The sequence below is a fragment of the Tachypleus tridentatus genome, chromosome 12, assembly GCF_004210375.1.
Source record: "Tachypleus tridentatus isolate NWPU-2018 chromosome 12, ASM421037v1, whole genome shotgun sequence".
Taxonomy (NCBI): domain Eukaryota; kingdom Metazoa; phylum Arthropoda; class Merostomata; order Xiphosura; family Limulidae; genus Tachypleus; species Tachypleus tridentatus.
In genome coordinates, this window is record NC_134836.1 from 95,680,449 (window position 1) to 95,702,532 (window position 22,084).

Below are 22,084 nucleotides of genomic sequence, written 5' to 3' on the forward strand. Positions count from 1 at the left end.
GAAGACAATTGTACACAAAAGCTATATTGTTACTGATACGAGCACAAAATTACAGCTTAATATACATATCAATTCAACATAGGATCGTAACAAGATAGAAACAATGAATTAAAACCTATACTAAATATCTTAAACATTCTGACTCTTACGTTATCAAATCATGACAAAGATAAACAATACCTTGTTTCATCAGCAGGTACATGTGGAATCCCTAATTCAAATTCCAAAGCCTCCAGTGCTTATTGTAAGAAATTCCACATGGTTGTGACCATGCTAACCTCAGAGTGAATCTATTTATAGGTATACTTAGTCAGGTATTCTTATATGCTTGGTTGACAATGATGGCGTAATTATAACATAAAAAAATTGTGAAGACGTATAACTTGTATAAAGGCAATATAACAAAGCACTCAAATATACAAATGCATGCATTATCTCAAGGGTAGATATCAATTTTCATATATTCAAGTACTGTGCATGTGAAAACTAATTATCTATGGTTATGAACATGAATGTCATTGGGTTTCCAAATTGTTCCCCAATCCAGATTAAACCAGATTCGTTTGGAAGGGCATAAAACTCAGATATTGTTAGGATTTAGATTCAAAAAATGAAATTGAGCTGCCTGTGGTTACACAAAGTTCACACTAGTGATACTTTTGTATTAAATAGGTTTCATTTTTCAAACATTTTTTGATTAGTTGTGGCTGATATACTGCTATTACCATGAGATGTAACAAATATTATAAAATGAATATATTATAAAAAACAGAAGCTGTTTTCACTGTGTAAAAGCCAAGTTATTGTTTAAAAGTGTTTAATTATTATGAATCTGCACATTGTTTTAAAAATGTGATTGCATATTATATCACTTAACTAACTCCCAGTTTTATAAATAATTTTCCTATTTCTTGAGCCACAATCTTATGTTGATCTTATTTTCATATTTTAGAAACAGTCAAAATAAAAGACAAGAGTCTGTGACATTACAATTTTTTGTATAGATGATGGCCAAAAATAAATATTTGCTATGGAAATTTTATTTGTAATGAAATGTATTACAGAATTTTTTTCTGTTGTTGCAGAAATGAATATTTCTGTTGCCACATGTGTAGGCCACATCATTTTTTATATCTGTATCAAATTTTTATGGGCTTACTTGTGTAATATTATTTTCAGTTTAATGTTTTTCCTGCAAATTATCAGTGTTTTTTTTGTTAGCACATCTTTAAGTAACTTTAGTTTTCAATAAGATTTTTATCATTATTAAATGTAATAATTGTTAAAAGATGAAAAGGTGGTATTGTTTTAATATATTGTTGGGTGTTTTGTCACGAGAACTGTTTGTTAAATTGTAGGATCTTAATTTTGTCATATTTTGAAATATTTAAATGTTCTGTTTTGTGAGGTAAATATACAAGATGCAAAAGTCTCGTGAACAAATCTGCACTAATCCATGCTATGCATAAGCCAATGAAATCACACATATTTCTCTAGTTGTGGAACCCAAATTATTTTGTCTCACTGATCATAGAAAGACACCATCTACTCACGCTGCCAAAAAATACAGAAATGTCATATGTCACTTGAAGTGTGAACCTAAAAGGAAAAGACACATATCAGGACCAAATAATATAAGCTAAAAATATACATTCAAAGAGAAGAGAAAACTCCTGCCATTGTTGGTATTATATGTATCACATTATATCAGTGATACTATTATTCCAAACCTGTTCCCTCCCATTTCATAGAAGAGCTCAAAGCTATGCTCTTCTTTCACATTCCATTTCTATTGCACTCTCGAGCAATCATAATATAAGAGCACAGAGCATTTAAGACTGAAAATCGGATCAGCAAGCAACAATCATATCAAAAGTATAATGTTCCCAAACATATTTAGTGGATTGCATCATTTTAAGCATGAATTCAATTATTCTTTAATTATTGTACATGATATTGTCATATGTACTGGATCCTAGTAATGAAAAATTCATCTGGACAGAAAGTATGCATCTGACTTGTGTTTGGTAATAGACACAAAAGTGAAATATCATATTATTTGTAAGAGAACAAAGATATTTGATTTTTCAGAGAATGTACATGCAGTAGCAATAAAGATTGGTGAAACAGACTTTGATAGATCTCAGGAGCTAATCTACAGAGAGTTCTTTAATCTGACTGGACTAAACAAATCTTAGCCTCTTCACTTGTCTTCCAAGATTCAATCTTTAAGGAATACTCAAGTAAACTACGCATGAATTTCTTTGAAAGCTAGGCTAATTAAATTCAATACTAGGATTTTCAACATAATTTTGTAAATTAGAAATGCAGCAGACTGCTTAAGAAAACATTTTTGTTCATTGTTTGTTTTTATGTTTGATTTAGACATATATATCACCTATGAGGCATTTGTGTCTAACCACTCTTGTGTGAATTATTGTGCCTGAAGAGAATAGTGGCGTGGCTCTTCTAATTTATAACATGTATATATATGTGTGTGTGTGTGTGTATGCAGAAAAGTACAATGTTATGCTACACAGAAGTAGCTATTGGACATTTATGGCTGTATTTACTGATGAGTACATTGTGTTGGCCCTTGTTTATGGATAACATAATGATGCAACACTTATTCAATGCATAATCCAAAATGATGTTGAAAACATTCACATCGAGATACAACTACATGATTTGAGATTCACTGGACCACCTTCATACACTGCGTGTGAAAACTTAGGTGCCTTTCTTTCAACAACAGAGTATAACCAACATCCTACAGGGAAATCTAGTATTTTAAAGCTTGTCACAAACACATATTGGGTAGTAGAAGCAATAAATGGGAATTTAAAACTATGAGTGTTTAGATGTAGTATTACCAACTCAAAAAAATTCCTTTCATTGGTAATTACATGAAAATTGTCAGTGGTCTTTTCAACGCCTGTCAGTTTACACTTATACAAGATGCAAAACCTGATTCGTCCATCATACAACTCATGCTCAAAGTGGTGGAAAATTCAAAATAGTCCAACAGATTATAGAGTCTGAAAGTTTAGCACAAAAAGTGATAAAATATTGAAGCAAGTGCTGTGTTTCTGGGATTCTCAGGCTGTCATACACACAATATCATCTATCTGAGGATCGAATGTATGACATGTCAATCTGTAGTGAAAGGGATAGTCTTCTCGGTACAAAGATTCGGTCCTGCCATATTTCAAGTAAAGTTTGCTCTTTTGGAATTCAGTATGACAATCAGAGTGGCCCATTTGTACTACCTTAGTTTTCCTGCATACTCTTATACAGGTACAAAAGTAGAGGGATGCTGTGCACAAATAACTTCTATGTAGTTTCTGGAACTCCAATGACTCAAGGTCCACAAGACCATCTTTCATATTCAATGATGTTAAGGATATTATCAACAATTACACTTGTAATGAACTTTACACTGACTGAGAGGGAAATGTGAACAATTAGTATACATGGTATACAAAATGCAAAAGTTTTAGTAATTTTCTAGTCAGTTTTGTTGCTCTGAACATCTGTGGGATAAGGTGAACACAAATAAACGGTAAGTAAAATGAGATACCATAAACTAGAAGCTGAAAAAACTGTCAGACTTTTATTCCTTTGGAGATGAGTACTCATTTTACAGTAATAAAATCTATTGAACATGTTTTTTTATCTCTTGTATGAAATATTGTATTTGGTACTTTTTAAGGTTAAACAGTAAATTCCATTGTTATATAATGTAGCATTATATACATGTAGCATGTAGTTATGATGAAACTAATAAAGCATGCTTGGTTTTGTTTACATTTTGGCAGAATACAAAACTGTTGAGAGTTCTTGGAGAAATAGAGACATTAGCTCTTATTGTAGCGTGTTTGTGCCATGATCTGGACCACAGAGGAACCAACAATTCCTTCCAAATTAAGTAAACATTTATTATAATTATGTAGCTGGATAAGAATGTGATAAAATAGCAATATATTTAACAAATGTGTTTAGATTTTTTTGTAGGTATAACCTACAATACATTTCTATATTCTATTATGTTTTCTTCTGTTTGATTTTGTCAACACCAGTGTGAATAGGAATAGCAAGAGTATGCTTAAAGTACATCAAGAACTTTGAGTTTCCTACATGAAAATTTTTTAATGTTTTTATTTATTAGGGAATAATGATGTCTATCGATTGCATCCTGAAAACCATAATTAGTTTTATTTAATACCAACTAAGTTTGTAGCAGTAGTACTTTCTATCAAAAGTATTCATACCTTGTAAACTTCCAGGTTTCATAAAGAGGTAAGTGGGATCTAGTGGTTAGTGTTCTGGTTTATGGATTTGAATTTTTATGATTTGCACCCTATTACTGCCAAAAAGAACTCATGCTCGGAACTTTTGGGTCATGGTTACATTATAATAGTGACTGTCAAATCCCACCATTTTATTAGAATAGCCATAAGTTGAGGATGTTGACTATCTTCCTTCTGATATATTATTTCAAAATTAGAAATGGCCTCAAATAGCAGTAAGTTTGCAGGAAAATGAACAGAAAATGATCAAACAAACACATTTTCTAATATATATTATACAATTTTGAACTTTTTTGCAATCTGTTCTGTTAAGATCCAAAATTTCTCTGTGTTATTAGGTTTCAAATATAAAACATTTTAAGTGATATCTGTATTTATTGAGGATAGATTTTTACTAGGTTCGAAATAAAAGTATTCATTCGAATATGCTTTAAAAATATCATGAAAACATGTATGACTGAAAATGTTATTCAGTTCTTTTATATACAAGTAATATATAATTGTAGAATTAAAAGGTATTTAGTTGCTTAATCTAAGAAACACTTGCGTCAGTTAAGCTGTTGAAGACGTTTTTGGACAAGTATTAGTTAATATTTTATATAGACTTGGCTCCTATGTTTTTTTGTGAGCCAGTGTTTAGGTGCATTATTAGAAAAAGTTATAGCAATGCTTAGCTTGTTCACAAACAATAAACAATATGTCATTAGGATAAAATGCTAAGAAAGGGAATAAGTTATAATATATTAGTATTTTGTATTCATTTTGAATGAAACAGTAAAATTATATTTGTTTTAAAGAAAGCAGTGTATGTTGTATTTAAGCTACTATAAGTTTATCAATGATTATTGGGAAATATAATGCAGGATGTCTGGAATATTGCCTCAAAATTCAACCAAGTAGTTTGGTTGCGATTTAACCTTTTAGTTTCCATATAAAACAATACAACCTTAGTAATATTTATATTAGGGCTTTATATGAAGAAGCCAACAACTTCTGTTTCCTTCCATGTGTATCACGACATTTGCTGGAAGATGGATCCTTGCCCAATGGGTCTTATTTCTGAGGAAATGATATGATGGATAGGAATCTACCCTTGTTTATCAGCTGACAGGGTGTCATCAATTTTGTACAGATTTCCAACACAGTTGACCAAGATGCAGCCCATTCTGGTATTTGTTCTTCAGTATACTTTCACTGTACATTCTGTATGTTGATCTTAATACTGTTCTCCTCTCTGCCATCAGAAAGACTATTGTTGAATGTTACCTAACGATTTAAATTTGGATCCACCAGTACAGAACATTGCCTCAGTCGTTTCTTATCTTATTATTTGAAGTTGGATACCAATTTCACTCTCTTGGTTATCTCTTATCCCAGGTAGTGGTTTTTAAGAATGCATCTACGCATTCATTGAGGCCATTTTATACTAATGCTATCTTACTGTCACAGAGGTAATATTCACACATGTACTTAAGCTTGGTCGCTGGCAAGATCTTTTCTGGGTTGTTGTGTGTTGTTTAAAAAAAACAGCCAGAGCTCTTAACAACATGTTTGAATAGTTTGAATTTTTATTTCAATGACTTTTATCATCAACAGCAGTTGTTTAATATACCTTCTTCAATTTCAGTGCAGCTTCTATTGAAGCTTGAAATTTCACATCAGTCTATTAGGAATAGTCTTCACCAGCCAATACTTTAGTTTCTGTAAATTTTTCTTGTGGTGTTTCTGTCCTGGAAATCATGAGTGCATTCACCACATTATTATTTGTGTTAGGAATGATGCAACACTCTCTATGTTTATAGGTTCTATGCTGGTGTGGTACTGTTAGATTAGAAAGATATCAGCCAATTACAGAGTACTTGACTGTAATTGTTATCATGTTTTTTTACATTTTATTTGTGCTGCGAATGATGCAGCTCTCTGTACTGTTATAGATACTAATGCTGGTGTGGTATTGTTAGATTAGTTGTATGACAGCCAATCACAGAGTATGTTAAACTATAAGTACATGACTACAATTTGATGTCACTAATTGACATACAATAAAGAGGGAGCAATCCCATAATATTTACATTACCCTCATTTTATGTACTATTTTCATGAATATATTCAGTATTTTTCATACAGTGTTAGTCCAAAAGATTCTGTTATTTACAAAGTTTATTTCATGTATACACTGTTTCCATCTGACAATAGGAATTCATTTTTATGTCACATAGTAAAAAAAAAAGACTCAAACATTTATTTTATTTTACCATTCAACAGAGAAATTGAGTATATAATTTATTTTATTTCAAGTAACATGTCAATCTTTTTGATGAGTAGTATACTAATTAGTACAGGTGTTTATAAAATAATCTAAATACTTTATTGATTTAGTTTCAGTTTCTCCTGTCTTTTTCTGTCAGATCCTGTTCACCTCTTGCTCAGCTGTACTCTACATCCACTATGGAACATCACCATTTTGACCAGTGTATAATGATACTAAACACCCAGGTGAGATCTTGATTTTCACAAACATTGTATGTTCAAACTATTTAGTTATGGTTTAATGCATTTTTTAAATATCTATTTTACAAGCATATGTTGCATTTACTTACCTTCTTTGATCTGTATGCAATATTACTTAGTTTGTCTAATACCTCATTCAGTCTAGATTGCTATATTACAGAGATTTAGTATGTTATATTAAAATAATTTTTGGGTCTCACTATGACATTACAGTCCATTATTTTATGTCTGCCATGATTTATCTGATGGCTCTCCATTGACACAGAGACTTGTACTACTAAAAATAGAGTTTCTACACCTGTGGTGGGTAGAGCATAGATAGTCCTTTGTATAGCTTTGTGCATAACAACAAACAAATAAACTTTATCTCATGACCTTGAATCTTGAAGCACAGTTTCTAGTACAAAAGGCTCTGTCATAAAGAATTCATAGCTAGAGCAGACCTCTCCTACCTATCTGCTTTCTATAAGCCATCTAATTAATGAAGATGATGGTTTCCCAGAACTAGTTTCAATAGTCTTAAGTGTTCACACATCCATAGATGTTGTGTCCATTGAATTGACTAGTATGTATTCAAATGAAATAGCTTGAATATCCATTTCCTTTCTTCTCCAGTTATGAGATGTGTATCAACTGAACAAATGTCATGGAAGTAATTTGTGTACTGTTATGTGGGTCACATGAAAGGCTTTCACAACTGACCTTTGTGTTCATATGTTCTTGCGTGTTACAAGATGCTATATTCTCTTTGCTTACTATATCTGAGTTATAACTTGTTTCAGGTCTTGTTTCTGCATAGTCCTGATGTCTCAAATTGATATTAAATTTAAAAATGTTTTGTGAATGCTTAATATTATAGGTTTTATTAACCTAAGTTGGGTCTATGTATCTTCATGTCATGGTTCACCCTACTGCAGTACAAAGATATCATGGGTGCTGAATTTAGCAAGAAAGATAAAGAATTGCAAGCTGTCTTTCAGAATGAAAGAATATGAAGGTGTGTGTACCTAACAACTACACCAAGGAAAAGCGTACATCTGTACTGGTTTATGTATTTTAAGATTGGAACAACCTTGTTAAAACTAAATAAAAGTGTTATAATACCTTAATGCTACTTGCTTATTCACAAACTATTTGAAATTTTTATTAATCAGAAAGACTTATGCAAATGTATTGCCAAATTAGTTTCAAATTTTGTTGTATAATATGAAGTTAAAAACATTGCAACAAAATACATATATTTGTGATAAGATGTATTCATTTAAACTCTGGTAGAATTATAAAGCAAAGCAGAAGTAAAACAGTCAAGAAAAATTACGTAAACTATCTTTGGACATTTAACTGTAAGTTTTATAATGTGGTTGCTATATGTCTACTGTTAATATGACTGAAACATACTTATTGCCAAAACCATTTGAAACCAAGAATATATAGAAAAGTAAGAAAGTTTGAATTTTCAAGGAAATTACTTAAACCATTTTTTCTTAGTATTTAAAAGTCAAAAGCTAATGGAGTAACTAACTTAAAAATCCAAGCTACACAACCGTGTCTAAAGTTAAGAAAAACATCTTTAGCAATAATCACAGTAAATATATTTTTGCTTTTGCTTCTTAATTTAAATATGTGGTTTATTTTACCCCAGTAAATTGAGATCTATCAGAATCTGAGCTTTGCTAATATAATCTTTATTCTTCAAAACAATAACAGATTCAGTATAATTTCTGAGGTTTTCCTAGGAATGTCCTTTTCTTTAAATCAACTTGTACCATGATATTGATCATGTAGCTATATATACTTTGTTTTTTATGAAGTAAGACAGAATTAGTTTGCGTACTTTAAGTTTTAGTTTCGGAATAATAATTTGTAAGGTAAAATACTGTTTTCTAGACCATCATTTGGCATAAGCAGACAATACACAAATAATTTAAAAAACAACAAAAATAACTAGATTTATAACATGAAATTATTTGAAATAAGATTGCTAATGTAGTATAACAAAATGTTTCAAAAAGATGTTAGAGACCACAATAATAATTGTGAAGCTCAATCAAAAGTTGACAAAATTTATTATGGTGAAGATCTTTGTAGTGGTAATTAATTAAACCTATAATCTTCCTATAAATTGTATAAGGTGAAAAACTTGTCTTTGGTAATTCCTCCATGTACTCTTCTTCTCAGATGTGTATTGAGTTTCGTTTCCTTGCAATATTTAATATTTTTGTTTTGAAAGTTCCGAATTTTGCTTAGAAACACATGTATCTATTAGATCTAGCCTAGTGTTTAAATTTCACATTAACTACATTACATTTTATCTTCAAGTTTAATTTTTATCTTGTTGTTTACCAGTGTAATCATTCAAGATGTTACTTTTTCTGTCAGTAATATTTCCTCAGTTCTGTTGATAATTGCTTTGATACTGTTTATGTTTCTGTTTCAGAACTACATGTAAATATATATTTATAGATATGATGTTTTATGAAAATAAAACTCCAATTTTAATTAAATTTCCCAGTGGAAGTAACAAAAAAAAAGTTGTTAAATTTTTGTTTCTCATATATTCTGAGCTAGGAGTTAATGGTAAGTTATTAATTTGTTATTTCATGCTTCGTAACTTTACACATTTTTTGTATCGTTATATACAGTAATTGTTTTGGTTTACCATGAAATAAATCTGTTTATAGAAATCAGTAAAGACAAAACAAGTTCTGATATTTAATTTGTTATTGATACTTTTTTGTGTGGATTTAACTAAAATTTAGTTCTAAAAACTATTTTGAAATTTTCATTATCATTTCTTTTAAGTTATTGAACTTGTTTTTGGTGTAGTAAAAAAGAATGTTTGTTTTTCTTCCCTTGTTAATTAAATTGCTTTGTTCGAGAAATTTCAGAACAAAGAAGCTATGTGATAATTACCTGCAGCTAAAGCTGAAATGCTTTTAAGCTGACTCAAGACGTACTTCTAGTTTTAACCACATTATACAAGTGATTGTAATTGTTGCTATTTGGATGAAAAAACTGGTGAAAATGACCCTTATGATGATCAGGCCTCTGGCTGGTAGCTTTCCCACAGATCAGTAGCTCAAAATTAGGAATGAATTGTAGGGTGTCTTTTGCTCAGTTGTTTAAGTCCACTTGTCTCTAAGGTACCATATAATTAAAAATTGCAATTCTTAGCAAACAGATTCTTAAGTATAAATATATCATAGTGTTGTCTTAGTTTGTCAATAGCTCCCAAGTGACTGTGCACTTACAATGCTAAAAACCGGGTTTCAATATCCGTGGTGGGCAGAGCACAGATAGCCAGTTGTGTAGCTTTGTGCTTAATTCAAAACAACAACAACATAGTTTGTCAATAAAATCTTAACAAATTAATATTTTACCTTTGATGTAATTGTTTGCTTTAATTAGATACGAGGTCTGTTAAAAAAATACGCGGACTGACGTCATAAAACAAAATGTACTTTATTTAGAAGTTACAGGTCTGAGACCCCTTCAAAGTACTCTCCTCCCCAACGCACACACTTATCCCAACGGTGTTTCCACTTGTTGAAACAGTCCTGGTACGCTTCTTTTGTAATGTCCTCCAGCTCCTTCGTCGCATTTGCCTTAATCTCGGGAATCGTCTCAAATCTTCTTCCATTCAAGTGTCTTTTGAGTTTGGGGAACAAGAAAAAATCGCAAGGAGCAAGGTCAGGTGATTAGGGGGGGTGGGGAAGAACAGTGATCGAGTGTTTGGCCAAAAACTCACGAGTTCTGAGGGCTGAATTTCGCAGCAACGCGGTGCATCTTCAATTTCTCGGTCAAAATCTCGTAACAAGATCCAACTGATATCCCACACTCTTTAGCAAGCTCCCTGACAGTCAGACGTCGATTTGCCCACACCAGGGTGTTGATTTTGTCGACGTGTGGGTCGTTAGTTGACGTGGAAGGACGTCCAGGACGCTCATCATCTTCAATGGACTGTCGACCATCCTTAAAACGTTCATGCCACTTGAAACATGCCGTACGCCTCATAGCAACATTACCGCAAGCCGTGTTAAGCATAGCAAAAGTTTCAGTCGCAGATTTTTTAAGTTTAACACAAAATTTCACAGCAAGTCGTCGCTCCTTCAGGTCATTTATTCTGAAATCCGCCAAACGAAAAAAAAATCGCACTTCACTTAAAACCGCGTAGCTAATACACAAATAAAGATATCTGCAATCGGGAAATGGCGTCGTAATCAGCTGATCTGTGCAAACCTAGCAACACCAAGCGGATTTCCCTGGAACCAACTGGAGCCGCGCAATTCAAACAGTCTGCGTATTTTTTGAACAGCTCTCATATGTATTTTAAAATTATTTCTTTATGAGTAAAATTTTATGTTTTTAAATGAGTAGGGAAATCAGATCTTAAGCCATCTGTCTACGGAAGAGTACACACAAGTGGTTCATGTTCTTGAAGAGGCTATCTTAGCTACAGACCTTGCTGTATATTTCAGGTATTGGATAAAAAATATTAGTTTTACTCAGTTTTAAAGATTTTGACACAGTATGTGTCTTCAAAAATAATTTTTACCAACACATTGTATAATATTATCTTCAACTATATATTGTAGAAGTGATTTTTTATTTTGTGATGACCTGTAGTACATACAGGTCACCACTTGTTAAACTGTGAACAAATACTTGAACTGTTAGACTGCTGAACTGATATTATTATTGTAATTAATGTATGAACAGTGTATGTCGTGGATTAATTTCAATGAGAGTGTCAAAAAACATTAGTTTACTGTAAAAAATCATTGTTTTGTACATTTTTATCAGGAAACGAGGTAGCTTCTTTAAGTTAGTAGATACAAAAGAGTTTGATTGGCAAAACGATGACCAGCGAGAACTCCTCAGGTAAGTGTAACAGATTTGCTGTTATACATTTATCTTAATATCTGCATTTGTTTCAGTTTGATGAATATGATGTGTATTTTGCAAGTCCCACTTGTTCTCTAAATTTGTAGAAGATTCTTCTGAGTAGGAATCAACAATATTTCGTTTCAATGAAAATACTAGCATATCTTCAAATATTGTTAAATGTTCGAGAATCTTGTATAGTTGGTATAAAAGCTAGCCGAAACACAGTAATAGAATATTGTTTGATCACTACAGTGAGTAAACTATAAGCCTCAAAAGCTATAATTATGATTAATGCTTATTAATCAGAAAACTATAAATATTTGACCAAGAATGTTTATAGATTTTGAGCATTACAAACCATTCAACTTCAATGAATTAACGTTGGGCATTGATATTTCTACAAGTATATTAAATATCTTTGGTGGTAAAAAGTTAGCTTCTAAGCAATGTGAGGCCAGCCAAGTAAATACAGTTAGCTAGCTTAAGCAAGATGTAACAATATCAACTGTCGATAAAATATTCAGTTTTATCCAGGTAGAAAATTGGTTATAGTTTGTATGTAATATATATAAATCATTATTTGTAATGACATTGGTAACAACCATTATTACAAATTTTACTTTTGTTTGTATATTAAAGTATATTTGGGTTAAGAAGCAAAATTGTATGTATCAATCTTATTCAAATTAAAATTTCTGATCATTTGAAATCTTAATACATAGTATATGTAACATAAGTAGATGTATTTCATATTTATATTCCCTTTGTGAAATTATTTTTCATTTCTTTTGTGCTAAAATGGTTCAAATGAATATTGTATATGAAAAGTAGAAAAATTAAGTATACAAGTTTTATAATTTCACCAGAATTATAAAATTTCAAAGCACAAAGAACTTTTGATATAACCTAGATTAACTTATAATCAGAAAACTGAAGTAATACACTAGGACCCCAACTACTACAGTCTGTGGACTCACACCACTAGAAACTGGTTTTCGATAACCATGGTGTGCAGAGCACTGATGGCCCATTGTGTAGCTTTGTGCTTAACTCCAAACAAACAAAATAATACAATAGATTAACATGTTACTTTTAGCAGTTTGGTTTTCTAACAAAGAATGTTTAAATTAACAGAATAATTCTAATTTTCTGCTGTTAAGCTAATTGCAAAGCTCTTCAAACTGGCTCAACCACAATATATATTGAAAAAATTATCAGTTGATAATCAGCCTTCCCTTTAAGCTGCATAGCTATGCAGCTACACAACAACCAATCAAATGCCACACACTTCATCACTTCATTATTCCAGCTGTGCACGTCCTCAGTAATGGTGAAGAGTCTCAATATACTGATGGCTTTAATTACCCTGGCAGTCAATAGTTGTAAAGCTCAAATAACTAACTTGTGTATTGAAAAGTGGCTTAATGATTGAATAGGGTTGATGGTCTAAAACACCCCCTCAAAAAAAACAACTGGTATCACAGATCTGCACGTTGTTTTGACACTGGTGAACATGAAAAAATTCTTTCCACATGTGGATTGAAAAAAATTAGAGGGAATATTAGTAATAGTACATAAACTAGTGAGATAGTCTTTAAACCTCATTGTGTAATAAAATTACTACAAAAGCTGTATGTAAGAATTTTTTTATCATAGATTTTAAGAAACATCCCATTTTCAGGTACAATGAGGACAGAAATTAATGCTTAAATTTGTAATTGAGGAAATAATTTCAGTAAACATACTGTATAAATTCAATACACATGCTAAGTTAATTTAAATACACTCTAGGATCTGAAAGACTTGTGTATTTCCGGCTTATCCAGTCTTGAGGGGATTTCTTTCTTACTAACTATTCTTGACACTTGAGGCTTATCACTTTTTAAAGACATATTGATATATTAAAAATAAACTTGAGATACAAATTCATGAGTAATTGACAGTTTAGAGTTTCTGCAGAACTATAACCTTAACATAGTAATTTAGTATCAATGAAGACATTAAGCACTTTGGTTACTGTCTGTTATTTCTTACATCTAGCTTCATCTTGTAAAGGAGGCATAGAGTTCAATGTTGCATTTATGGTATCCTCTAATTTTGGATTATTCAGTCAGTTACCTTGGTTATTAAAGACATCAGTGTTATCCTGTTATTGTAAAATTTAGGACAAAAACAAGCATGCAATGTTGATAGTTGTAACATAATTAATTGCTTCTAAAATAACCACCTGTAATTATACAAGCTATATTAGAAGTAGGAAAACAATATCCATTTTTAACATATGTGAAAATGTTACATGATGCACAAATTATCAGGGTGTAAACCATATGGGGGACCAGTATCTATCTGTGTAAAGCTAAATGTGATTTCAACAAGTATGGTTTAATGTATTTTTAAGGTTATTTTTCAGTAAACTATACTGAACGATATTTTTGTTACTGAACTCTGAAAATATATGAATGATAAGGGCTGACTCTATTCCTTTTTAAATTTATTTATTTATTAATTTTAGTTTACTCAGAAGATGGGACAGCTGAGATGAACCAGCAGATTTCTTGTTGTTCCTAAATATTATGTCATGTTAATTGTTTTAAGTTTTTTTTTCCCTAAACTATAAATTTTTTCTAATCATAGTTTTAATATGCATAATAGTGAAAAATGAAAACAAAGTTTGAGTTAATACTTTAATTCATTACATGTCTTAACATTCCTTTAAAAAGGAACAACACTAGAAACGGGTTTTGATACTCATGGGCAGAGCACAGAGATAACCCATTGTGCAGCTTTGTGCTTAATTACCAACAAACCTCTAAAAATTAAACAAACATAAAAAAATATTTCATGATGAGATGAACAAAAATTAATCTATGCCATAATTGAGGAAATGAGAATATGATTCATATTTGATTAATACAAGGTATTAGATTTTATAGATGATAACAAGATGTTTATTAAGAATGCTTAAGCTTGACAGTATTGAATCTTAATTTGAAATTTGATATAACAGAGAACCTTTTATTTTCAACCTATTAATGTTCCTGTCAATATCCAAATTAGTTTGTTTTTCATTGCAACCCTTACACATTTAGGTATAACTGTATGTAGATGATTTAATGTAGCTAAAAGTAATCATCTCTAATAATGATTTTGTATAACTTCAGGGGAATGTTAATGACTGCATGTGACATAGCAGCAATTACTAAACCATGGGATATTCAGAAGGTGGTAAGTGTTAGATTTCTTTACCTTGTACCTAATTAAGTTTAGATTATACCACTTACCACTTTTTTTTTCAAGCAATTAATATGTTGTTATAAACTCTTGACAGGTAGCAGAACTGGTTGTTAGCGAATTCTTCCAGCAAGGTGACATTGAGAAACAAGAACTTAACATTCAACCTATTGTAAGTTCATTTAGAAGATTTTTTTTCCTTAAAGCGTTTATTACTCGATAACTGTTGTGTTCTTATCAAGCACATACAGTTTATTTGGAAAAAAATAAATAATGTGTTTACTCTTTTTACTCACAAGCACTTGTTTATTTATGCTGCACCAACTTACAGATGTAACAGAAGATCTACAAACAAGCTCTTTTTTATTTAAATAGTCTGAATTTATCAATATGTTGTCTTTCCTGATGGTCAGAGTTACCATGTAAGTAAAATGATACTTGTAACTGTGGTATTTTGTAAATTTATAAAAGTTTATTATTACAGAGTTAAGTAAGAAAAACAAAGTTGTATGTTTCATAAAAGTTTAATTTATTAACGACCATGGTTTCTACCATTAAAGACGTCATCAGGTACAAACTGGAATGGTTTGTAAACAGGTTTATATGTGTTTAACCAAAGAACCAGAAATGATCTTGATATTCACCTTGAGAAGATCAAATTGTTTTAGTTGTTTAGAACTTTTTCTGTAATTGTTTTAAGTGTTCTGTTTATTTCTCAAATATCCAGGCTACTTAGTTTTTACTTTTTTAGAGATATGTAATGTTTGTAAAATTTTATTCCAAATCAAATTGGTGTTCAGTTTTAAAAAAGTAGGATACAAAGGTTGAGTCCATTTTCTTTGATTTCCATATTCCATAATGTTGTTAAATTCTTGTTTTTATGAAATTTCCTGTTTGACCAATGTATATATTTAGTTAAACTGTATATAAACCTCTTTACAAACCATCATTATCCCTAACGGATGAAGTTTTTGTGAAATGTACAATCGTCTTTGTTTTTTTTTCCTCAATTCTGAAAAATGTTTAAGGCATCATTTGGGGCATTAAACTAGAGTTTCAATGATTAGATAAAGTTATTGACACAATAGTTACATCTTATTGCAGTTGTGCTAACATATGATTTGATTGGAAAAACTGTTCACTTATTATTCATCTAAAACTGACTAGTCAATATAATTTGTACACTGACATTCACAGACTCAGTTTGTCAGTGTAACTGCCTAAAATTTCTTCAGGTAAAATAATACTAAAAAATAAGAATAAACAAGCATAGTTGAATGGACAGGTGATGTATTTATGAAGGAGTGGAAGGTCTTTCCTTACACCTATTATAAATCAAGTTTCCATTTGTATAAAGAGCCAAGTCATTTTAAAACTATTTTCTTCAATTGGTAATTGGATACTTTTGATGTGTAATACATTAAAACAATAATTGTTCATTTAGTTACTGTAATGTTATTAATTATGTAAACAGATTATACTAATCCTGAAGAGTTATGAACAGTAGTTCTTGTTTAGTTTGTCGCTGATCTGCATTTAGGGTCTTAAATAACTGAATTCATTCAACATCTTACCGAAAGCTAATTATCCAACTTCTTGTTTCGGTGAAGTCTGAGAAGGTTTTATTAACACGTAAAAACTCTGGTTCCGTACGTATTGTAAAGGTAGGAGCTACAATTGATAGCCAGAAATTCGACGATAATGTTTTTAAATATTTGTATTTTGAAAGTTCATTCAGCAGTTTACAAATTTTAAATTATGCTAGTTTTTTGTCAGCAGAGACCGTTTGACAGTGTTTGAATGGCAGTGACAGATTAAATGTCACTCACATGAAAAATTCGATTTTTTATTTCTATAATGCTCGCTACTTTAACAAAATTTGCTGTATTACAAAAACACCAAAACACTGTGCACCAAATACATTGTAGTATATCATAGTGGTGAAGCATCGAGGGGGGGAGAGTAGGTTTAGCGGCTGCATTACTTCAGTAGGATGTATTGAATGCCTTGTATACAAGACGTAATATAAGTGTTATTATAGAATAAGTATGAAACACAAAATGTATGGTAACACTAGTAATGTTAATGTTGGAAAATGAGAACCGGTCTAATTATAGCCCCTCTCCCGAAAATGTATGTTTCATTAATCAAGAATGTGAAAATGTTGTTAAAAATATTAATGATAATAACACACTTTTGTGTAATTTTTTTTGTAGTTGAAAGTGGTTACGAGCTTCTGTGTTGCTGTTTATTTATCAGTATCACCAAACATGTTTGCTCTTTCAGCCGTAGGGGCGTTATAATGTAGGTCAATCCCACTATTCGTTGTTAAAAAAGTAGCCCAAGAGTTGGCGGTGGGTGGTGATAATTAGATATATTAGAGACGGCTAGCGCAGATAGCCTGCGTGTAGGTTTGCGCGAAATTCATACACAAACAAACGAACTTATCATTATGTATTTAATTAAACAACGGTTATATGCTGATAATTACTGACTTTTAACCTACTTGGAAATGTCCGGGTTTAAGAAAAATCGTTTTTTTTTAATTGGTCTCAAGAGGATGTTCTTGCAATACAAGTTTACTGTGTGTAGCTATATGAATATCGCTTTATCCTTCAAATACATACATGTTTAACAACGTGTATTTTTACTATTAAGTACGATAATACTTAATAGTAGGGATCGTGATGAAACAAAATGGCGGCCATAAGAATCGCCCGTTTTAAATCATCTTTAAAATGTCTGAATATTAACAATAACCATTTCACAGTATTGAGTGTGCAAAAGGGTATTGTACTTATGAAGCTTGGCGCGAATAGCCTGGCTACTTTGTGCCATAAAACACCAAATTAACCAACCAACCAATTATGAAGCTTCCTATGTCGCTGTATATGGATATATGGAGTGAATCAACATTTCACTATTTGAATTAACCTTCACCTAATGTGACTCTTCCATATAAGTGTACAGAAAGATGATATACCTTTCTTGTTCTTTTACAAAACTTTTCCAACCGATCCAGCACCCTGCTTGGACAGCGTAAAGTCTACAGATTTACAATGCTAAAATCAGAGGTTTGATTCCCCTCGGTGGACACAGCACATAGTTTGATGTAGCTTTGCTATAATAAAAACACGCCCAAATGCTGCGCTACTTATGATTTATAATCCAAATTGAGGGTAGGTTGGAAGAAGTCCAGATGAGTAAAAAAAAAAAAATCGAATCCAGTATTGGGGCGTCACTCGCTTAATTTTCTGTTAGCGTACATAAACATAGCTAATAAAAGGGAAATAAACAGGTATACCAAAAAAAACAAGTAGGGATGGATATATACGCAATCTAGCTAGCTATAGTAACATCGAAAATTTAATGCTATAAAAATATTGAAAATATAAAGTAAAAATTACAAAAACCGAGTTACTTAAAAACAAAACATATCCCTAACTAACGCAATTACAGTAATTTGTCAAAGTAAGGATACAACTTTCTATGTTACAATTGCTAACTAGGTTGCGTATGTATTGATTCCTAATTGTCTATAAAAGTAAAAAAAAATAATTGTTGAATGTAAAAAACACAACCGTTCTGTTATATATTTTAATTTACATATGAACGTTGCATTTTATTTATATATTATTTACACACACACACACACACACACACACACACACACAAGGTACATATGATACTTATGATGACGTCATCAGTAATTTATGCAAATTTAGTATCACCGAAGCTCGAACTTTCGTTGGATAATGTCTTTCGAACCATCGAAGATGAAAATTCATCTTTCATTACAGCCTTAGTCACTAAACCGCTTAGTTACAAAAGAATCGTGTTTGCTAACAGTACATAATTAACATCTTCAGAGTAGCAAAATAATAGGCTTTAGTTCGCTTGAACGTTGAGTAATAATGTAAACTGCCTGTTTCTGTTGATGAAATATCGCCATGGAAATCTCCTCATCGGAGTTACTAGCATTCTAAGTTGAATGTTTTTATTATTGCCATCGGTCCTTTTTTTTAGAAGTTGCCAAATACATGTTGTTTGCAACTTTTTTTTTTTTTTTTCGTAGGATATGATGAATAGAGAAAAGAAAGACCAACTTCCGCTTATGCAGGTCGGTTTCATTGATGCCATCTGTATGCCGGTTTATGAAGTATGAAAATTTTATATTTTACCTATAGTTTTACTAATAATTATAATGCTGTGAATATATTATTATTATTATGTAGTTGTTCCTGTATATTTATATAGCTACTAAATAATAGGTGAGTAAAAACTTATCATTTATACTGATTTTGTATCAGGATTTAGACTGTGAACTTAAATTCAATATTATTATTTCCATTCTATGGGCCAGACATGGCCAGGTGGTTAAAACACTCGACTCGTACTCTGATGGCCAAGGGCTCGAATCTCTGTCACACCAAACATGCTTGCTCTTTCAGTCGTGGGGGCGTTATTATGTAACGGTCAATCCTACTATTCGTTGGTAAAAGAGTAGCCCAAAGGTTGGTGGTGGGTGGTGATGACTAGCTGCCTTCCCTCTAGTAATACACTACAAAATTAGGGACGGCTCGCACAGATAGCCCTCGTGTAGCCTTGCGCGAAATTCAAAACAAAACAATTCTATATTGAGGTTTAGATAGATTTAGAATTAAAATTGTTTGGGGTGAATAGCTCAGAAAACTTATTCCTTTTGACGTAAATTTAGGTAAAATTAGACTGTGTGCTGAAGGTGAGTTTATTGATATACTATATCCATTCTTTCTGTATGCTTAATTTAAGATTTATGGTTTTGGTTATACTAAGTGCGAATAGGTCTGTGTATTGTTCCCATTTTAAATAAGCAGGTATGATTAGGTCTTTCAAATTTATATTTAAGATCACTAGATAAATAGATATATAATTTTATTATTTGTATATTGTTATGGGTAATTCGAAATTTATTTTCAAATAAAGCAATGAATCTATTCATTTACAAGTGAGGTAAATAACTTTAAATGATTTTTAAAGCAAATATTAAATAATAAACTTCTGTAATAGCTATATATTTTTACTTAATTGTTGGTTGTAGTGTTTGTGTGTGTGAGAGAAGTGTTTTGTAGAGGTGTGACACTTAGCGAAACAAAATTTACGTTTTTACTCCAAACTGGAAGGAAATTCAAGATTTATCAAATCTTATTTCACATCTTGTTATTAGTTGATAAACACAAAGTCGAACAAACACCAAGTTTGGGCGTTATTATCCTGGTGTTTGCACTGATATATTCAGTATTAGAAGTCTGGAAAATTATAGCTATAGGATAGCATCTGAGTTCAAAATAATTTTTGATTTACTCTTAAACGATGGTCGACATTTTCTTTTGAAAGGGGACTGGTCTTATTATCTAGAAATTTTCCTAAACGTTTTTATTGTATCTTTTGAATAGGCATTTGCTAAACTTTCGGAGAAACTGGAGCCTCTTTTGGAAGGTGTGAAATCCAATCGGTCACAATGGCTTAAAATGGCAGACAAGAATCAAGAAAAAAACCTGTAGATTGAACTTTGATATGACCTCGAAGAAACTAACTTCTTTTTGTGGCTTCACCAAGAAACATGTTTTACGAGTTACTGATAATATCATTAGTTGATGACTTCAAGAAGGAAAATTTTTATGTTATGTTTATGAATATATGTGCAATCTATTCGTGGTTGGTGGGCTTTGTTTTTAATAGAGTTCGTGAAAAGAACAGGGGTCTGTTATAATATACAGGGATTAGTGGCAGGTGAAAGTTTCTGAAAGCATTCTTGCATAATAAGTAGATTTTTTTCCTGAAATAAAGCTTTAACTTGGTGAATTCATCATAGAGAATTTCATCAAATGTTAAAAATCTATCAACGGAGTATTTTTATAACTAATGCATTTTTTTTCTCATACATGAAATAAGTATTACGATGTTCATTAGATAACGGAAAATATATTTGTTAGAGGAAAAAAGAATATGTGAAATATTGAACGTTAGCGTATAGATGTTTTATAAATCGTTAAGGAGGGTACAAATGTCTCAGTACGGTTGTCAAAATCACATGACCCATCACTACGTCATCCACATATCCAGAACGAGTAACATGATTATTTGTCACATCATTAAATTTCACACACCCACTTTTTCGTATCTTCTTGTTTGTGAGAAATTTACAGAATCGAAGAATCAGTTTCTGAAAGTGGCTGTGAAAGAGAAAAATGCAAATAGGAAAAGGGATTTTCACCACAGGAAGTTATAATAAAGTTTTATTCACCTGATTCTTAAACTGATACACTTTCGGATTGCTGGTAGCACGGGTATTTAACTCAACACGTGGAGATACAATTTCTTCGTGAATTAATATTTGTCACTTGTTTTTTTCAACCTTATTTCGTTTTTTATCGTATCTAACTGTTATCAAACTTTTAGCGTTTTGTGGAATTGTTAAATAAACTGATATTTTTTGTTGTACTGTCCACCGAAATGTAGAACATTTCGAATCTCCTTGGTCTCAAATAAAACAATTGTTGAAAAGGGAAGTGACTAATTTTATAATATTAATCTAAATTAATTGTATCTCCAAATAACTGTATTCTGTTTTTAACAAATGCATCGGCCCAGCATGGCTAGATGGTTTAAAGCACTCGACTTGTAATCCGAGGGTCTCGGGTTCGAATCCCCGTCATACCCAACATGCTCGTCCTTTCAGGTGTGGAGGCGTTATAATGTGACGGTCAATCCCACTATTCCTTGGTAAAAGAATAACCCAAGAATTGCTTGTGTGTGGTGATTAGCTGCTTTCCCTTTCGTCTTACACTACTGAATTAGGGACAGCTGGTGCAGATAGTCTTCGTGTAGCTTTCCGTGAAAATCAAAAACAAACAAACAAACATATGTATCGGAAGAAAAAATGTGTTGGATAGGATAATATTAGAAGTTAATGAAGCTTTCCTAATTTGATTGAAGGAAGAAAATCAGGAAAAAGAAGGAAGAAGTAAGCGTGACTTGATATTTAACTTCTGATCACTTTAACTGATATTTTCAGCTATCAAAGTCGTGTTAGCATATTCCTCTTTGTCTACAGTAACTCATTATTTTGGGCCAAAAACTGAACTGAATTTGGAAATATCGAA

At 31.5% G+C, this 22,084-nt stretch overlaps 1 protein-coding gene across 4 annotated transcripts in view; it reads left to right on the top strand.

Moving 5' to 3' along the window:
• The window catches only part of LOC143234068 (dual 3',5'-cyclic-AMP and -GMP phosphodiesterase 11-like), a 102,496-nt gene extending 81,510 nt beyond the window's left edge, over nucleotides 1-20,986 (top strand). For 3 of the 4 annotated variants that reach the window (XM_076471111.1, XM_076471112.1, XM_076471113.1), the window contains 8 exons: nucleotides 3,819-3,928; nucleotides 6,719-6,806; nucleotides 11,199-11,299; nucleotides 11,625-11,702; nucleotides 14,870-14,933; nucleotides 15,037-15,111; nucleotides 19,015-19,098; nucleotides 20,375-20,986. In XM_076471111.1, coding sequence (XP_076327226.1) covers nucleotides 3,819-3,928; nucleotides 6,719-6,806; nucleotides 11,199-11,299; nucleotides 11,625-11,702; nucleotides 14,870-14,933; nucleotides 15,037-15,111; nucleotides 19,015-19,098; nucleotides 20,375-20,482 — 708 coding nt within the window. In that variant the 3' untranslated portion in view covers nucleotides 20,483-20,986. Of the gene's footprint in view, nucleotides 1-3,818; nucleotides 3,929-5,276; nucleotides 5,480-6,718; nucleotides 6,807-11,198; nucleotides 11,300-11,624; nucleotides 11,703-14,869; nucleotides 14,934-15,036; nucleotides 15,112-19,014; nucleotides 19,099-20,374 lie in introns of those variants that run through there. The other variant, XR_013018505.1, reaches the window with a different exon arrangement.
• The last annotated feature ends 1,098 nt before the right edge of the window (nucleotides 20,987-22,084 follow it).